The following is a 15,450-nucleotide window of genomic DNA, read 5'->3' on the forward strand; positions in this document are numbered from 1 at the left end:
TGTCCTTCCCACTGAGACATGCCCATCAGTGCTCCAGAGAAGTAGGGAACAAATCCATCCCAGGAAGGAGACTTCCTAACCAGGTCTCATTGGCTGTTTATCTTCTTATTTTTCAGATGTTGCTCAATATTTGCAGTGACTCTCAGGGCCTGGATGGACTCCTCTCAGGAAGTGAGCTGCAGTCTCTGCTGATTGCCACGACCTGCCTTCGGGAGCACAGCTGCTGCTTCTGGAAGGAACCCACCTTCTGCGTGCTAAGGGCAATCTCCAAGGCCCAGAACCTCAGCATCATCCAGTACCTGCAGGGTATGGCCCGGGAGACTAGGTGTGGGCTGTGGACCACGCAAGGGCTTCCCTTGAACTCAGAGCAAAGGCTGAGGGCCCACTTTCTACAATGAGACCTGGGATGCTCTTGCAGCCTCTGTATAGAATTTGGGGACCAAAGAAGAGAAGAATGAGCAGCCATGTCCAGTAGATAATTCTACATGGCTTGGCTCCCTTCATGAAAGTGCTTTTCTTGTTCATTTTGCTGCTCCATTGGAGGGAGGAGGGAAAGAGGATCTCACTGTGCACATACTACCCATCAGACACTGTGCTGGGCCTGTTTGTACACTATCTTGCTTGTTTCTTTGAGATAGCTATTAATGCCATTTTGGAATGGGGAAAATAGACATTAAGAGCAGTAGAAGAATTTTTCAAGGCTATTCAGCTAGTGAGGAAGAGAATGCACTTTCAAACTTAAAAATGCCTGATTCCAGCACCCTCATTTTTACCCTGGGAACTATGTGTAGGGGATAAGGCCAAAGACTCTGGAGCCAGACAGCCAGGACTGGACTCCAGCTCTGTCCTCATAGTTGAGTGATCTCAGGCACTTAACCATTGGGGTGCCCCAGTTCTCTCATCTGTAAAATGGGGATAATAATACTGCTGATCTTACTGGGTTGTTGTGATTCTTTGGGGCTCTTCTGAGTCCTCGCAGCTGAGAAGCTGAGCTTGCATTATCTCGAGTTCTCATAGGTACTTTTTCTGATCCACTGGATTGGCTTCCCCAGTACTCAGAGGAGGCTTCTCTCAATGAGAGATTTCTAAAAACAGTGACCCATCCAAATGCAAATCTGATGACCTCTCTTTTCAGACTCAAATCTTCCCCTGGCTCCACACCACTCTGGTGGGGTAGCCAGTAAGCCCCATGGCCTGCCTCCTAGGAATGGGCCACACCCTCCTTCCTCTCTGTGGGCCACACTTCAGTGTTCCAATCTTCCGGCTTCTTCAGTATCCAAAGCACCCCATCTTTTCACCCGCTGCCTCCTCACACGTTCATACATCCTCCCCTGCACTTTTCATCAAGTTGATTTCTGCTCAGCCCCAGCACTACCTCGTTAAGATCTGAGATGAGCTCAGGTCTTGCATTTTACATCTCACTACCTAATGGACCTGGACTCTCCCTCTTGCTGAGAATTAGGGACAGAGGGCTGAGGGACTGCCTTCCTCTCCTGTGCCACCTGCTGGGCTTGCAGAGTGTGGCTGTCAGGGTAGCACTTTCTCTGGGGCAGTCTTCTTGATCCAAGAGCCAGCAGAACATGTTTTGGATTAATTCCCATTCATGTCTTGACATATTGTTTGGAGTAGGGGAGGTAGGTCGACCATGGCAGGAAAGCTCTTGCTTCCAAGCTCAGCAGGTCTCTCCTGTGCTTCCCTCCTCCAGCGACAGACTGTGTCAGGCTGTCCCTCCAGAACCTCTCCAGGCTCACGGACACTCTCCCCGCCCCTGAGGTGAGCGAGGCTGTAAGCCTGATCCTGGGATTTGTGAAGGACTCCTACCCCATCTCCTCGGCTCTGTTCCTGGAGTTTGAGAATTCAGAGGGCTATCCTCTGCTGCTCAAAGTGTTACTTCGGTAAGTGGCTGTGTTTGGTACGGGGAGAGCACAGGACCACCAAAGCCTCAGTCTTCGGAATCCCTGGGGTGCTTTGGAGAAAAATAGATAGAGCTCCACAGAGCATGGCCAGAGAGACCTCTTATTTGAAAAAGTGATTCATTGTGCAGACAGGCATGGGGACCACTTCTTTAGAGAATCAGTAGTTTTACAAAGTTTACTTGTAGGCACCTGTCACCTGCATGCTTGTTGGCCTGATTTTCCCCAGTCAGAACCCAAACAGAAGCCCCATCTGTTGGAGGGCTTCTGGCACTGCTGTAAGCTGCCCTGCCTGTGTGCTTGGAGGACTGGAAAGGTCTGGAAATGAATCACCCTCAGGACCAGCTGTTCACCAATGGCTGAAGGAGCCAATGGGTGCATACCTAGCACAGCTGCCTTTGGGTGGGCTTGCTCTGCGTGGCCTCCAGAGCTCCCCAGACGGATTATCTCCAGTGGCCCCATGAGGCGCTTGCTTGCTAATGCTCTTGGACTGGTTTCCTTCCCTTCCCTGTTTCACGTGGCCTGTCTCCTACTGGTGTTTTCTGGGATCAACTCCTAAGTGAACTACCTCTTTCTCAAATCCTTGAAAGATGGGAAACCCAAGCTCAGACACCGTTCAGCAGGGGCTGGGCTGGCTCCTCCTTGCCTTCCATTCTGCCTTCCTGTATCATCTTCGAGTGGGGTCCAGGGATTAGAGAGAGCAAGGGATGCAAAGAAATGCCTTGATGGCCCAAGCTCCTCCACTGATCTTGGGGAAGCTGCTTCAGGGCAAGGCCATGTACGTTCCCTTGGGCTTTGCTGGGCGAGTATGGGACACCTTTCTCCTCTGAGGGGTACATCTACTACCGCACTTCACACACTTCGCTACAGAGCCAGGCTTTGAGCCTACATGCGGTGACTTGGATAAGGGGGCCAAAGTCCCTTGGTCCACCGAGTGTCCAGAAGGATGTGATTAAATGGCAATACCCTAGCACCTTCCTCTAAAGGAACACTAAGCGTAAATGCCCCTCTGGGCACCTCACGTTTTGCATTGGTCTGGGCTGTGACCAGCTGACTATGATCCCCACGGAGGTCTGTGTCATAGCATTTCCTGAACAAATTTTTGATTCATTGGGTGTTGAGTTTTCCCTAGACTTCTTGTGGAAGGCAGGAGAGGGGACAGGAACCTGTTCCAGGGAGTGCCAAGAAGGTCTCATGTGGGCTCATTGGCTTTCCTTTCTGCCTTAACTGAAGTCACACTGCAAACACTTTTCCTCTGGAAATGGCAGGGCTGGAATAAGACTTGAGATGCCCTTCTCCATAAGAGGAGCAGGACAGCCTACCCGCCCATAATTAAAATACGAAAGCCACACTCAACCTTTAAATAAGCACAAGGAAGTCCGACTATTTCCCACACCGTTTTGTTGCAATGTTGAACTATTGTATTACATCTCTCATTTGGGAGGTGCCCTGATCTGCTGATGCCCTAAGCACATGTCTTTTGGGGGTTCAGTCATGGGAAGTGACCTTCCTGTGAGCAGATGGCATAGCTTTTCACAGGTTCCAAATGCACTTCTTTGGATCTAAGACTGACATCTGCAGAGTGGTGTTTATCCAGGGCGCTCCCTTGCCTCTGAATTGCCTCAGGTGCAGACCTGTGGGGTCTTCCCCAGCTTGTAGATCCCCATTGCCTCTGTCTCCTCAAGAGCACCATGCATGCATGTGGCTGCTCCATCCAGGAAGTACAGGGAGCTGGCCTCGTCTGTCCCCCAGGTATGATGGGCTGACCCAGAGCGAAGTGGACCCGCAGCTGGAGGAGCTCCTTGGGCTGGTGGTGTGGCTGACGACCTGCGGCAGGTCAGAGCTGAAGGTGTTTGACAGCGTCACCTACCCTCAGCTTGAAGGCTTCAAATTTCATCACGAGGCATCTGGTGGGTCCTTCTTGTGTCTGGGTGACCGGAAGAGTGAGTGCTGAGCCCTGAGAAGGCTACAGAGGGTCTTCTCCTGATTCTTTGCATACCTTTCAATGGTGCAGTAAGCTCTGATTCTGTCACAACCTTTGGGGAGATAATGAATGTCTTCCATGAGACTTAGTGGAAATATTGCTTAATAAAGGCAAAGACTCTCTCAAATAACGGAGGCAGCCTCTAGTTCTCTCCTTCACCCCTGGTGTGATTTCCTCTGCAACATTTGCTTATATAATGGGAACTGATGGCCCTAAAGCAGCCATCCGGGCTCAGAGTCAGTGACTTCTCAGTACTCTGAGACATTGATTGATTGATGAACTCATTTAGCAGGCACGGATAGTTTCTGTGTGGCAGGCACTCTGCCCCACGCTAGGTGCCAGTGTGAACAAGCCAGTTGTCTGCTCCTTAAAAGTCCTCTATAGAGACTGTCACATGTCCCTGAACCCTAGTCTGCTGGAGAATCGGCTAAGAAATGCATCAGGCACAGCCATGACCCAGCTCAGACAGGAAACCTCGAACAGAGAGCCTGCCAGAGGGGGTTTTCAAGGCTAAGTGTGGGTTGTCTAGGTTGAAATGAAGGGAGAAAGTTTAAAGGCAGAAATGACAGTCTGGGGAATAAATGGTGGCCTGGATGGCTGGGTGAGTCTGGGCAGTGAGAGCTTCTACAGAATACAGGCAGGGACGCTGCAGTGCTGTAGGGTTCAGGTTGAGAAGGGCCATTGGATGCCATTGGACGGGATGCAGTAACACATAGGGGCGCAGACATGGTTTAGGGGAGTGCCTGAATCAGAGAGGAGTTTCACAAACATCTCTGGTATCTGAGGCAGAGAAGGCTGGAGGCAGGGAGCTTTCTGACAAAGTGTCTCCTGGGGGAGAGAGAATGAGGCTTAACCTTCAAGCTGGAGGAAAAGGTGGAGGGGGGGTCAGGAAAGTGTAGTTATTTGTCAGCTTGTCTAGAAACAAAACTGACTTTGCTAGTAATCTCCAACATCTTTTGATTTTAATCACTGAAACCAATCCTCCTAGCCCAATGCTGTCCAATGGAAATACAATGCAAGGCACATTATATCATTTTAAATGTAATTTTTAACTATAAATAAGAAGAAACAAGTTAAATTATTTTTGATAATATATTTTATTTAACTCAATATATCCCAAATATTACCATCTCAATATATGGTCAATACAAATAATTGTAAACAAGATGTTTTGCATCGTTTCCTTTGTATTATCTTTTTGAAATCTAATGTGTACTTGACCTTTATGGCACACATCAGTTCAGAGTGGCCACAGTTTGAGTGCATCTTGGACCACGCCGCATCAGCCTTCTTCACACCCCAGGTGGCTGACTTTTCTGGACTTCTGGTGGACATGTGCCCATAGGAGTTAGAACACAGAAACTTCAAATGGCATGTTCTCTTAGTAATGAAAATATCTATTTGTAGACACAGACAGGAGAAATGACTTGCAATATCTTTCTTGTTTTCCTCCTCAGGGGTGACTGTTAAGAATCTTCAGGCCTTCCAGGTCCTACAGAATGTTTTCCACAAAGCCAGTGACTCTGGCCTCTGCATACAAGTCTTATTGGCCATCAGGACCATGTGGGCCTGGAATGCTCGAAACTTCTTCCTACTGGAGTGGACCCTGCAGCCCATCTCGCAGTTTGTAGAGATCATGCCCCTGAAGCCGGCCCCAGTGCAGGCACACTTCTTCCAGCTCCTAGAGGCCCTGGTGTTCGAGCTGCACTACGTGCCTCATGAGATTCTGCGAAAGGTGCAGCATCTGATCAAGGAGAGCCCTGGGCCGTCCTGCACTCTCATGGCCCTGCAGAGCATCCTCAGCATTGCTGGTGGGGACCCGCTCTTCACCGACATCTTCCGGGACTCAGGGCTCCTGGGCCTGCTGCTGGCACAACTTCGGAAGCAAGCCAAGATCATGAGGAAGTCAGGTGCCACTGGGCGCATCAGGAGGGATGGGCAGGGGTCAGTGTCAGCCAGGTCTGGTCTTTGGGCCAACCTGGCTGCCCATCAAATGTAACAGAAAGTCAGCATGCCCATGTCACTGGGGAGGTATGCTTGGGACACACAACTTCACAAAAGATAGGCAGCCTCCCAGTCTTCCCCATGAAGAAGTGAAAGGGATGGGTGAACTTGGGGCTAACTCAGGGCTTGTGAATTCCCAGGTTTTAGATATATCTTGCCCTAGATGTTGTGTGGGTGTACAGACAGGGAGACTGCAGGGGTCTGACAGCTCCTCAGGAATGGGAGCTCAGAGAGGCCTTGGGTTTGGGGGCCCTTCTGGGGTCTGCTGCTATATGGCTTCCTAGCTCACTCTGTTCACTTTACACTGTTGGCTCAGTGGTCTCCCACTGGGAGAGAGCTCCCTGGGGTCTTACTGACCCAGCACGCCCCGCTGAGTCTTGGTGCCCTGCTGGGCTGTATACCTGTGGTTCCTTGGCAATGTCCCCTTGCCCCTACTTGGCCCTTGTACCCTGAAGTCTCAAACCCAATAGCCTCTGCTGCTCCCCTGGGGCTTTAGGGTCTCACGAGGGTGCACAGTAGCTCAGGGGTTGGGCTCTTGCACTGCCTCACTGTGCTCCCCACCATATATCCTGCTGGAGTCACTCTATGTGGTGGTCTTTAACTCCCATCTCCATTGACTTTCCAATAGGAAGCTAAGTGTGGAAACTCCTTCCCCAGCTCCTCTGGTCTTTCCCTCAGTCTCTCTACACCTGCTTCTCTGGGGAATCAGCCTGGAGGAGGGACACTGGGACACAAGAATCTGGATGCTTACTCTGCCTACCTTCCCTCTTTTAATTCTCCTTCTCCCACTGTACTGGCTGGAAGGGTCAGGGAGCTCTCTAGCCTTTGGTTGCTTCTGTAATTCTGCTGCAGACTTAAGCCAAGGTCACCAGTCTATCTGTTTCCTGGGCCTCTCTGAGGGAAAGCAGCTAAGGGCTGGAATCCTGGCCATGCTACTGACAAACTGAGTGATCCTGAGAAAGTGACTTAACCCCTATGGACTGTGTCTTCCTTGGTAAAACAGGGTAATGATGGACATCATTGGAATGCTGTGAGATTTTAATAAGGGAATCTCTGAAGAGGAGCCACTGCTGTGCCTGGTACATAACAGGGGCTCAAGAAACATCAGTCACCTTGTCCCTATAGTTCCAGTGCTACTGCCATAGACTGAGATAGATACCTAGGGAGGAGCTCAGGCATCTTATAGAGGCCAGGACGGACCCAGCTTCTCCCTGGGAGTGTTTGCAAATAGGATCAGGACTGTGGAGGATGAGCCCAAGGGATGGTTTGTGCGTCTGGGCCTTTGGGCCAAGCCCTGGACAATATTTTATGAGCTAGCTTCTATTGCTTAGTAACTTCTGTCCTTAAATCCTATCATGAATGAAGTTAATGTATTGCTTCCTCTGCTTTCCTTGGTGTTTAAATGAGAAGTCTCTGCACAGTTTCTTTGTTTGTTGGTTCTGTCTTAGCTGGTATTTCTTTTCAGCAGCCTAACATTGAATTTGCTTTTAAATCCAATTCCAGACCCATGACCATTCCTAGGAGAATTTGAACTTTTTTTGTGAACTCATGCATTAGTCTTACTTTGTACTTTCCATTGTTAAATGTGTCTTGTTATTTCTTAGATACTCTGTCTCCTGGTTTATAAACTCTATTTTGATTGATTGATTGATTGATTGATTCATTCATTCATTCATTCATTCCCCCAAATAAGTATTGAGCTTCCAATTTGTGTCAGGCACTTTTCTGGCACGGAGATTCAAGGTGAATAAAGAGATCTGGTTTTGCCCTCATGGGTCTACTGGGATCACCTCTTTACTCAAGTTTCTCTTGAGCTTCCCCATGGCTCAGGAATGAGTGGGCAGTCATCCCTCCCAAGGATGAATGGCAAACTGTAAAAGTGGCCAAAGGAAAATCAAGAAGGCAGGGCTCTGTGTATCATCTGGGGCAATGCTTCTCAAAGAGCAGTCCCTGGACCAGCCCCATCAGCATTGCTTGGGAACTTCTCAGAAATGCAAATTATAGAACCCCATCCAAGAACTACTACATCAGAAATTCTCGGGATGGGACCCATCATGGGGCTCTGGGTTTTAACAAAATAAGCTCTGCAGGGAATGCTGATGCGCTCAAGATGGAGAACTCTGCTGTAGGGGGTAATAGCCTTCTATTGTACCAATTGGGATACGCATTCCCTTATGATGAAGGCATTATATTCACATCTCCTTAAGAGGGTAGAAACCTGGAGTCAGAGATTTGGGGTCATACCACATGTACTTATTTTTCTGTTGTTGTTGCTTCTTCAATATGGCAGGAAACAAACTATCCACTCCTGGTGTTCAGGATCCAGAAAGAGAACTCACATGTGTGATGCTGAAGACTGTAGTCACACTTCTGAAAGGCTCAGTGAGGAATGCAGGTAAGGATGGTGCCAAGTTTGCCTCATCACTGCTTGGTAAAACATGAACTCTTTCCTGGTTATTTATGGCAGTGTTCACAGGTTATACTCAAGGAATAACCAATACACAGCGTTAGCTGTGGCTAATGTCCCTCTCCTGGCCGATGTTCAGTGATCATCAATAAGTTCGTAGATACTGTACCTCTGTTGACACTTTTTACCTCTAAGATTGCTAAATAAAGTTGATGACAAAAAGACTATGCTCAATCTAGCATTTTCTAAATTTATGAGACCACAGAGCCCCCTCTCCTCTTTTCAAGTGAAATTTATTAGTGTCCTGCTGCACTGACTATAGATGATTTTTAATTTTTTTAGATCCAAAGAGTAAAATACAGGCAAAGAAAGCTAGCCATTTTAAAGGAATGCAATTTGTTGTGCTCTCAGACATGATGGACTTAGCAATTTAATCCATTCAAATTTTCTTTTAGTGTTCTAAGATCATTTGGCTTCTGGGTTTTAAAAATAATATGAGCATATATATTTTATATATATATATAAAAAATGACATAGACACACCAACATCCAACATCATATCAGTGGGTTTGGTGATTTAGGCATCTTTATCTGAGGTCTTCGTAGAGTAACTATACCTAATGTAAAAAATTATTTCACTATGGCAGAGAGAGAGTCTTTAACATTTAGCCTGTAAAAGGTTCCCTGGAGGTGCTGGCTAAATGTGTATTCCTAGGCTCACATCCAGACCTTTAATTAATAGTCAGTCAAGGTGGAGTTCAGGAATCTACATATTTTTTTTGAGATGAAGTCTCGCTTTGTCACCAAGCTGGAGTGCAATGGCATGATCTTAGCTCACTGTACCCTCCACCCTCTGGGTTCAAGCAATTCTCCTGCCTTAGCCTCCCGAGTAGCTGGGACTACAGGTGCTTGCCGCCATGCCTGGCAAATTTATTATTATTATTATTTTGTTTTTTGGTAGAGACGGGGCTTTACCATGTTGCCCAGGCAGGTCTCGAGCTCCTGAGCTCAGGCAATCTGCCCACCTCGGCCTCCCAGTGTGATAGGATTACAGGCGTGAGCCACCGCGCCTGGCCAGGAATCTACTTTTAAACAGGCTTTCAAGGTGATTTCCATGTCAGAGGTACCTAGCCTGTAATTGGAAAAATCTTGTCTGCTCAAATCCCCATCAAACCATTTAAAGGATCCAGTTGCCTCCTAGTTTTTTTTTTTTTTTCCCACATGAATTACTCCAATATCAATCCTGGGGAAAAAATGCTTGGAATTATTTTTAAACAAAAATGTACCGCCAGTCAGATTTCTTTAATTTTCTCCCCAAGGAACTATCTAGAAATTAAATGTGTTCTTAGCTTAAATTGTGGTTTGCTTTCTATATGAATTTTGGCAGACAGAAGACAGAAATTGTCATTGGCCCTGGGGAGGAAATTATGAGGAAATCAAGGGAGAGGTAGATCTAGTTAAAGCTTTTATTACTTAGATTTCTATTTTTTTCTTTTTTTACCCCAAGAATTCATGACACTCTTATTAACTTTAGTCACCATGTCATACAATAGACCTCTTAAACTTATTTTTCCTTTCTTGAATGTATCTCCTATGGGGAGATGTTAGTCATTTCTTTTTTTTAAATAAGGTTCTCACTGGAGAAGAAAGCAGTTTTTTTGTTTTTTGTTTGTTTGTTTTTTGTCAAATCCACAGTTCTACAGTTTCTTTTTTCTGTTTCTCACTTCAACGGTGGGTATGGATTACCAAAAAATTTACCAGTGAGCAAAAGAGAATCATAAAAAAATAGCAAAATGAACTTTGAAAATCATAGGAAAAAGCTTTTTCTTTTGATTGAAACTGAAGTGGCAAGGTTCCCCCTGGCGCTAGCCGCATTCTGTCTGTCTGGTCCTTAGTTGTCCTGAAGGACCACGGCATGGTGCCCTTTATCAAGATCTTCCTGGACGAGGAGTGCTACCGGGAGGCCTCGCTCAGCATCTTGGAGCAGCTCTCAGCCATCAACGCCGAGGAGTACATGAGCATCATTGTGGGTGCTCTGTGCTCATCCACTCAGGGGGAGCTGCAGCTGAAACTGGATCTCCTGAAGGTGATTTCAAGTCCTCCTTTGAGATTGGTTTTCCTATGGATATAGAATTTGTATTCATGTAATTCAGTTTGCCACTGTATGTAGTAGGCAGTACCCTGTATTAGTGTCAGGTGCTGTAACAAATAAATTCCACATCCTCAGTAGCCTGGTACATTTGAAATTTCTTTCCAACATACAGTCCAGTCAAATGATTGGTGACTGTCGTTCAGGAACTACCATCACCTGGGCATCTAACTTGGGCAGCAGACAAGGGAAGAGAGACCATGGGGAAATGCACAAGGCATTTTTATTCAGGCCTAGAACTGGCACGTGTTATTTTCTGTCCGATTTTCTTTAGGAAGAACTTTGGGCAGGACTCACGTGGATGCAAGGGATGCTAGGAAATGTTTTTCCTGGCTAGGCAGCTACTTCCCACAACACTGTAAACTATGGAATTGCAGCTCAAATCAGCAATGGCCAAGTAGCTGCCTTGTTGATTCGATCAGCATTTATTGAGCATCTAACCCATTACCAGGGCTGATGAAGAGTACCTGGGACTTATAGTCAATTATGATACAACCCTTGCCCTCTGGGAGCTCATAGCCTGGTGCTAATAAGTAAGCAATAGTTACATTGCAGTGTAATGAATGCATTGGTTAGACACCAAGTGCAGGTTGCTACAGGAACACAGAAGTAGGAGAGCCCAATGCTGCCTTACCTGGTTGAGGAAGGCTTACTGGGGAGAGAACCTGTGAGCTGTGAAAAAGAAGCAAAAGGCAGTCAGAGGTGTGGAAACAGTGGACACACAGGGACAATTGAGGCAGGGTTATCATGTTTGGGCAACAGAGATGTAAGTGTATGTTTTTGTAATATTGTTAACATTCGTCGAGTTATCTTAAAATAGTTAAATACATATAACAAATATCATTCTTGCCATCTGTTCTGCCTTACAACTTTCACAGTTTTGTTGCTGTTCCTTTTTTTACATTGCTTTTGTCTTTGAGTTTATGACTTTTAAAAGGATTGCTTGAGCGATCCTCCCACCTCAGCCTCCCAGCTAACTAGAACTAAAGGCATGTGCTATCACACTTGGCTAATTTTTGTATTCTTTGTACAGAGGGGGTCTTGTTATGTTATCTAGTCTGGTCTTCAACTTCTGACCTCAAGCAGTTCTCTCACCTCAGCCTCCCAAAGTGTTAGGATCGTAGGTGTGGGCCACTATGCCTGGCCAACATGCCCATGTTTCATTAACATGACATATGTGATTGTTGGTGAATTTTTTAAAAAGTAAAGTTGCTCTGATTTCCAAAATTAGGTCAATCATCAATCTAACTTACTTAAGCCTATCTCTATGCAAAACCTTTCTAACATTTAAAGAACGGTGTTTGGTTCATCATACTTAATTTTTCTGCACATTCGATGTTAGACATTGATGTGAGTTGTTCCAGTTATTATGTGGCCTAAGCCAGCAGTGATTGGTGTGGCCAAAGCATTGCGTGGTCCATCCAAAACTGGTATCATGACCATAATCATCATGCTTCACAGATGACAAGAGCCCAGACAGTGATTTAATTGCAGGGCCATAGAATCAGTGAAAGTGATTTGTACGAAACAAAAAAAGGAAAGTTAAATATCTTTTGAAAGACACTTGAATCCCATGATTACTTGAGGTAAGGAGATTGAGAGGGATGGGTGAAGCAGAGAGTAGGGTAAGGGAGAGATATATCAAAAATAAAGAAAATACGGGAGCTAGGAATTACCTCAGATTCATGTGGTCCAATCTCTTAATGTTAAAGGCAGAGAGACATCCAGAGAGCTTCATTGACTAAATTAATATTGCACAACTGCTAAATGGTGAAGTTGAGTTTGAATCTAAGGCGAGCAACTGAAAACTGATAGATCATTCCACTTCACTGTGCTGTTTGGTACATTTTCCTTCATATGTCCATGTTCAGCTTGACTGGCATGTTCTGATAGGATAGGAACAGGGAAGGCATGTCTTAACCAGTCATATTGTGGTTTCCTATTGGGTGAATAATTGTTTCTGACAGTGCTGTATCAAAAGCCAAACAGATCCACAGAGAGGAAAGTTTTGCTTTTACTTTGCTTGGAAGGTAAAAGTATTTTTCTGTCCAATGTAGAAAAGAGTGATCTGCTTTGCTCATAGAAAGTTCCTTTTGTTTACTCTGCAGCCCAGTCATCGTATTAGAGTGTCAGTCCTTGGGCAATAGGACTAAATTTCTAGAATTAGTAATGTAAAGTCGTTATGGTGTTTTACAGATTCAATATCATTTCAGAATCAGTTTTCAAGAGAGCACATAAGGGAAGAACACTGGTGAGCTTATTTAACGAAATCATAGCCTGCACTCAATGTGCTGTCTTCTCCCTGGGTGCCAAGTCATTGCTGGGCAGTTGGAGGCCCCAGGAGCTGGCATTGTTTTCCAAGGGCTAGGGCTGTTACACTGCTGCTCTAGGGGGCAGTTGGGAGGACTCGTGCCTCTTCCAGACTCGCCCACCACTGAGTCACATGAGCAAGTGGTGAAGGCTTGCTGGAATCAGATGTGAGATCTACATTTGTTTCTAAATCATCATGGGAATCCCCTGAAACTTTGGAACAAAGATGTTAAGTGAATTGTTTCTCACTGGATCTCTCTCTTTAGAAGGTAAGAGCCAACTCTGCCCATAGGGACTGTTTCTACAAAGTGTGTCTGAGTAGGATGAGAGGGTGCCCCTTCTTGTAAAGGTTTCCCATCTCCAACGTGCATTCACAGCATGCCATCACTCTGCATCCCTTCCCTGTGGCCTGTGTGCCAGCCACTCTGGAGAAGCAACTTCGGGCAGTTACTTCAAATACCAGTGGCGCTTCCATACCAACACTGAAGCACATGTGACTTCACCACCTAATTCTGGCAAATGATAACTGAGTTAAAGAATAATGTAAGCAAATGAATTTCCTCTCCTTGGCTGGTGGGACTGTGATTGGGTTATGCACAAATTCAGATTGATTTGCTAATATACATTTAGCTGTTCAACTCTGAGCTTAATTGCATTACCTCACCGGTCTTCCAGCATGACACATGGAAAATTATGAGGAATAACAAATAATAGAATGTGAAATAAATCCTGTTAGTCCTAACATAGTTAGCGCTTTGCAGCAGACATCCATTTTATAGATTCAAGCTGGAGGAATACTAACTCAGAGACGATGACATGGTAACTGAGTTAGGATGAGAAAATGTGCTTAACGCTGACCTTTCTTGAAATGTGTCAACCCCAGCCTGATTACTTTGACTTCAACTGATTAAATTTACTCCCTTCTGCAGACTGGAAACCCTATGTGATGCATTATCATGCAAAGTTGAATGACAGTAATGGAGACCCTCCTCCTAGACTCCCCATTCCTGACAAATCATTTCCCGAAGTAGCGAAGTATTTATTTTCCTTTATGATAGAAATGTTTCTCTTTAGTTGCTATGAAATTAAACCTTTGTAATTGGATTTTGGACTCTTTACTTTATGACTCTGCAAATATGAAATTAACCCCATCCCAAGAAATAATAGCGGGGTCTAAGTTCTAATGAGATTACCCCCATTTTAGATAATGACTCTGAATTTAATAAATCAAACAAAGCAACAATTAAGGACAGCCATTCCTTCCTCTCCCTCCCAAGAGGAGGAAAAGAAAATAACCATCTAGGAATTATAGGTGACAAACCCGCTGAGAGACACAGATCATAATGAGGGCGATTATTGGGTTGCTTTGCTTTTTAAAATATCTGCTTCAACACTCTTTGAGTGATGGAGTTCTTTTGAGCAATATTTGGCATCAAATTGGACAATTAAATTGGGAGGGAGTTCCTTGGGGGGAAGAGGGGTTTATAGTGATCACCAGCACTCAGGCAATTGTCTGTAATCTGATCAGTTTTGTTTTTTAATGATTCTCCCTTCCCGATATTTGTTTTGTCATGTGTTATGTGACAAACAGAAGCGCTTATTCATTCCATTTGCCTTAAACAAAGCTCCTAGAGGTCTTAGAGCCATTGAAAGCACTCACATAAATTTAATCTGTTTACATTGTAGAGCTTAAGATTTCCTGATGTCTTTGTGACTGACTGACTTTTCATGGCATGTGTCACGTGACCAGGCATAGGTCAGGTTCAGACTCGTGCTGTGCCACATTGCAGTGAACAGCCTTTGGTATGGTTTATCAATTAGAAAGGAGGGACTGAAACCACACACACACGTCAAGGTTGGAGTGAGTTTCCAACTCAGCCATAAAAATAACATTTTATTGGGAGTGAGTTGCTCACACAAGGCAGGCACAGATGCAGCGTAGCTGCCTTAGCCTTTCCTGGCCCCAGAGCCTCCCGGGTGGGGCAGGGACAGGCAGCTGCTATGACTCTGTCTATACAGGGAAAGGCGTTGCCCAGCCTAAGCCATAAGCTTTCACAAACGCACACTCAGTATCACCATCCTGGAGGAACCCACTCCAACAATTCGCATGCTTCGCTTTGAGGGTGCATCTACAAATGTTCAACTTTTCTGGGTTTTCAGCCAAATTCAGAAAGAATTAGGCCACATCCTCACTCGGGAGGAGAAAGCAGTATCATTGCCCCTGTCCTTCAGGTGGCCTGGGAAGTTAATTTCCCTGAAGTCTTTCCCACGATTCAGACTTGACCGTCCCCTTTAGTGGGTGGCCCTGATGCTGGGTTTCTTTCAAAGAGCAAAATGACAGTTCATTTCCCCGCAGTGTCCCTCTGAGATGTGGTGGGGTATCATTGATCTAACCACTGTAAGTAGTGCATTTTCTATAACTGGGAAAAGATCAATTGACCTGTATTGGGAAGGATGAATCTTTCTACCTCGCTTTATGTTATTTGTCCATTTTGAATATAATTGTGGACTTTGGTCTTTCATAGATTCTCCTAGTAACTGCAATCTGTTTTGTTTTTTAAATTTCTGGAAATGTCATACATGGGGCCCTGGAAGCCCTTTACGCAGATCCTTGGCTGCTGCTTTTCTTCATCTTTGAAAGAATCCTCACGTGTGCACTAAGAGAGTTCAGGCTCCTCTTGTG

The 15,450-nt window shown here is 45.5% G+C and overlaps 1 protein-coding gene across 26 annotated transcripts in view; it reads left to right on the forward strand.

Moving 5' to 3' along the window:
- WDFY4 (WDFY family member 4) overlaps positions 1-15,450 on the forward strand; it is a 297,261-nt gene that overhangs the window by 41,020 nt on the left and 240,791 nt on the right. For 25 of the 26 annotated variants that reach the window (XR_004177002.1, XR_004177003.1, XR_004177000.1 and 22 more), the window contains 6 exons: positions 117-306; positions 1,706-1,895; positions 3,666-3,823; positions 5,355-5,807; positions 8,192-8,296; positions 10,204-10,394. Coding sequence is in view for 19 of the 26 variants with exons in the window: in XM_021943264.2 (XP_021798956.2) it covers positions 117-306; positions 1,706-1,895; positions 3,666-3,823; positions 5,355-5,807; positions 8,192-8,296; positions 10,204-10,394 (1,287 nt within the window). In the remaining 7 variants the exon portion in view is untranslated. Of the gene's footprint in view, positions 1-116; positions 307-1,705; positions 1,896-3,665; positions 3,824-5,354; positions 5,808-8,191; positions 8,297-10,203; positions 10,395-15,450 lie in introns of those variants that run through there. The other variant, XM_009214412.3, reaches the window with a different exon arrangement.

Source organism: Papio anubis, chromosome 11, assembly GCF_008728515.1.
Source record: "Papio anubis isolate 15944 chromosome 11, Panubis1.0, whole genome shotgun sequence".
In the NCBI taxonomy this organism is placed as follows: Eukaryota; Metazoa; Chordata; class Mammalia; order Primates; family Cercopithecidae; genus Papio; species Papio anubis.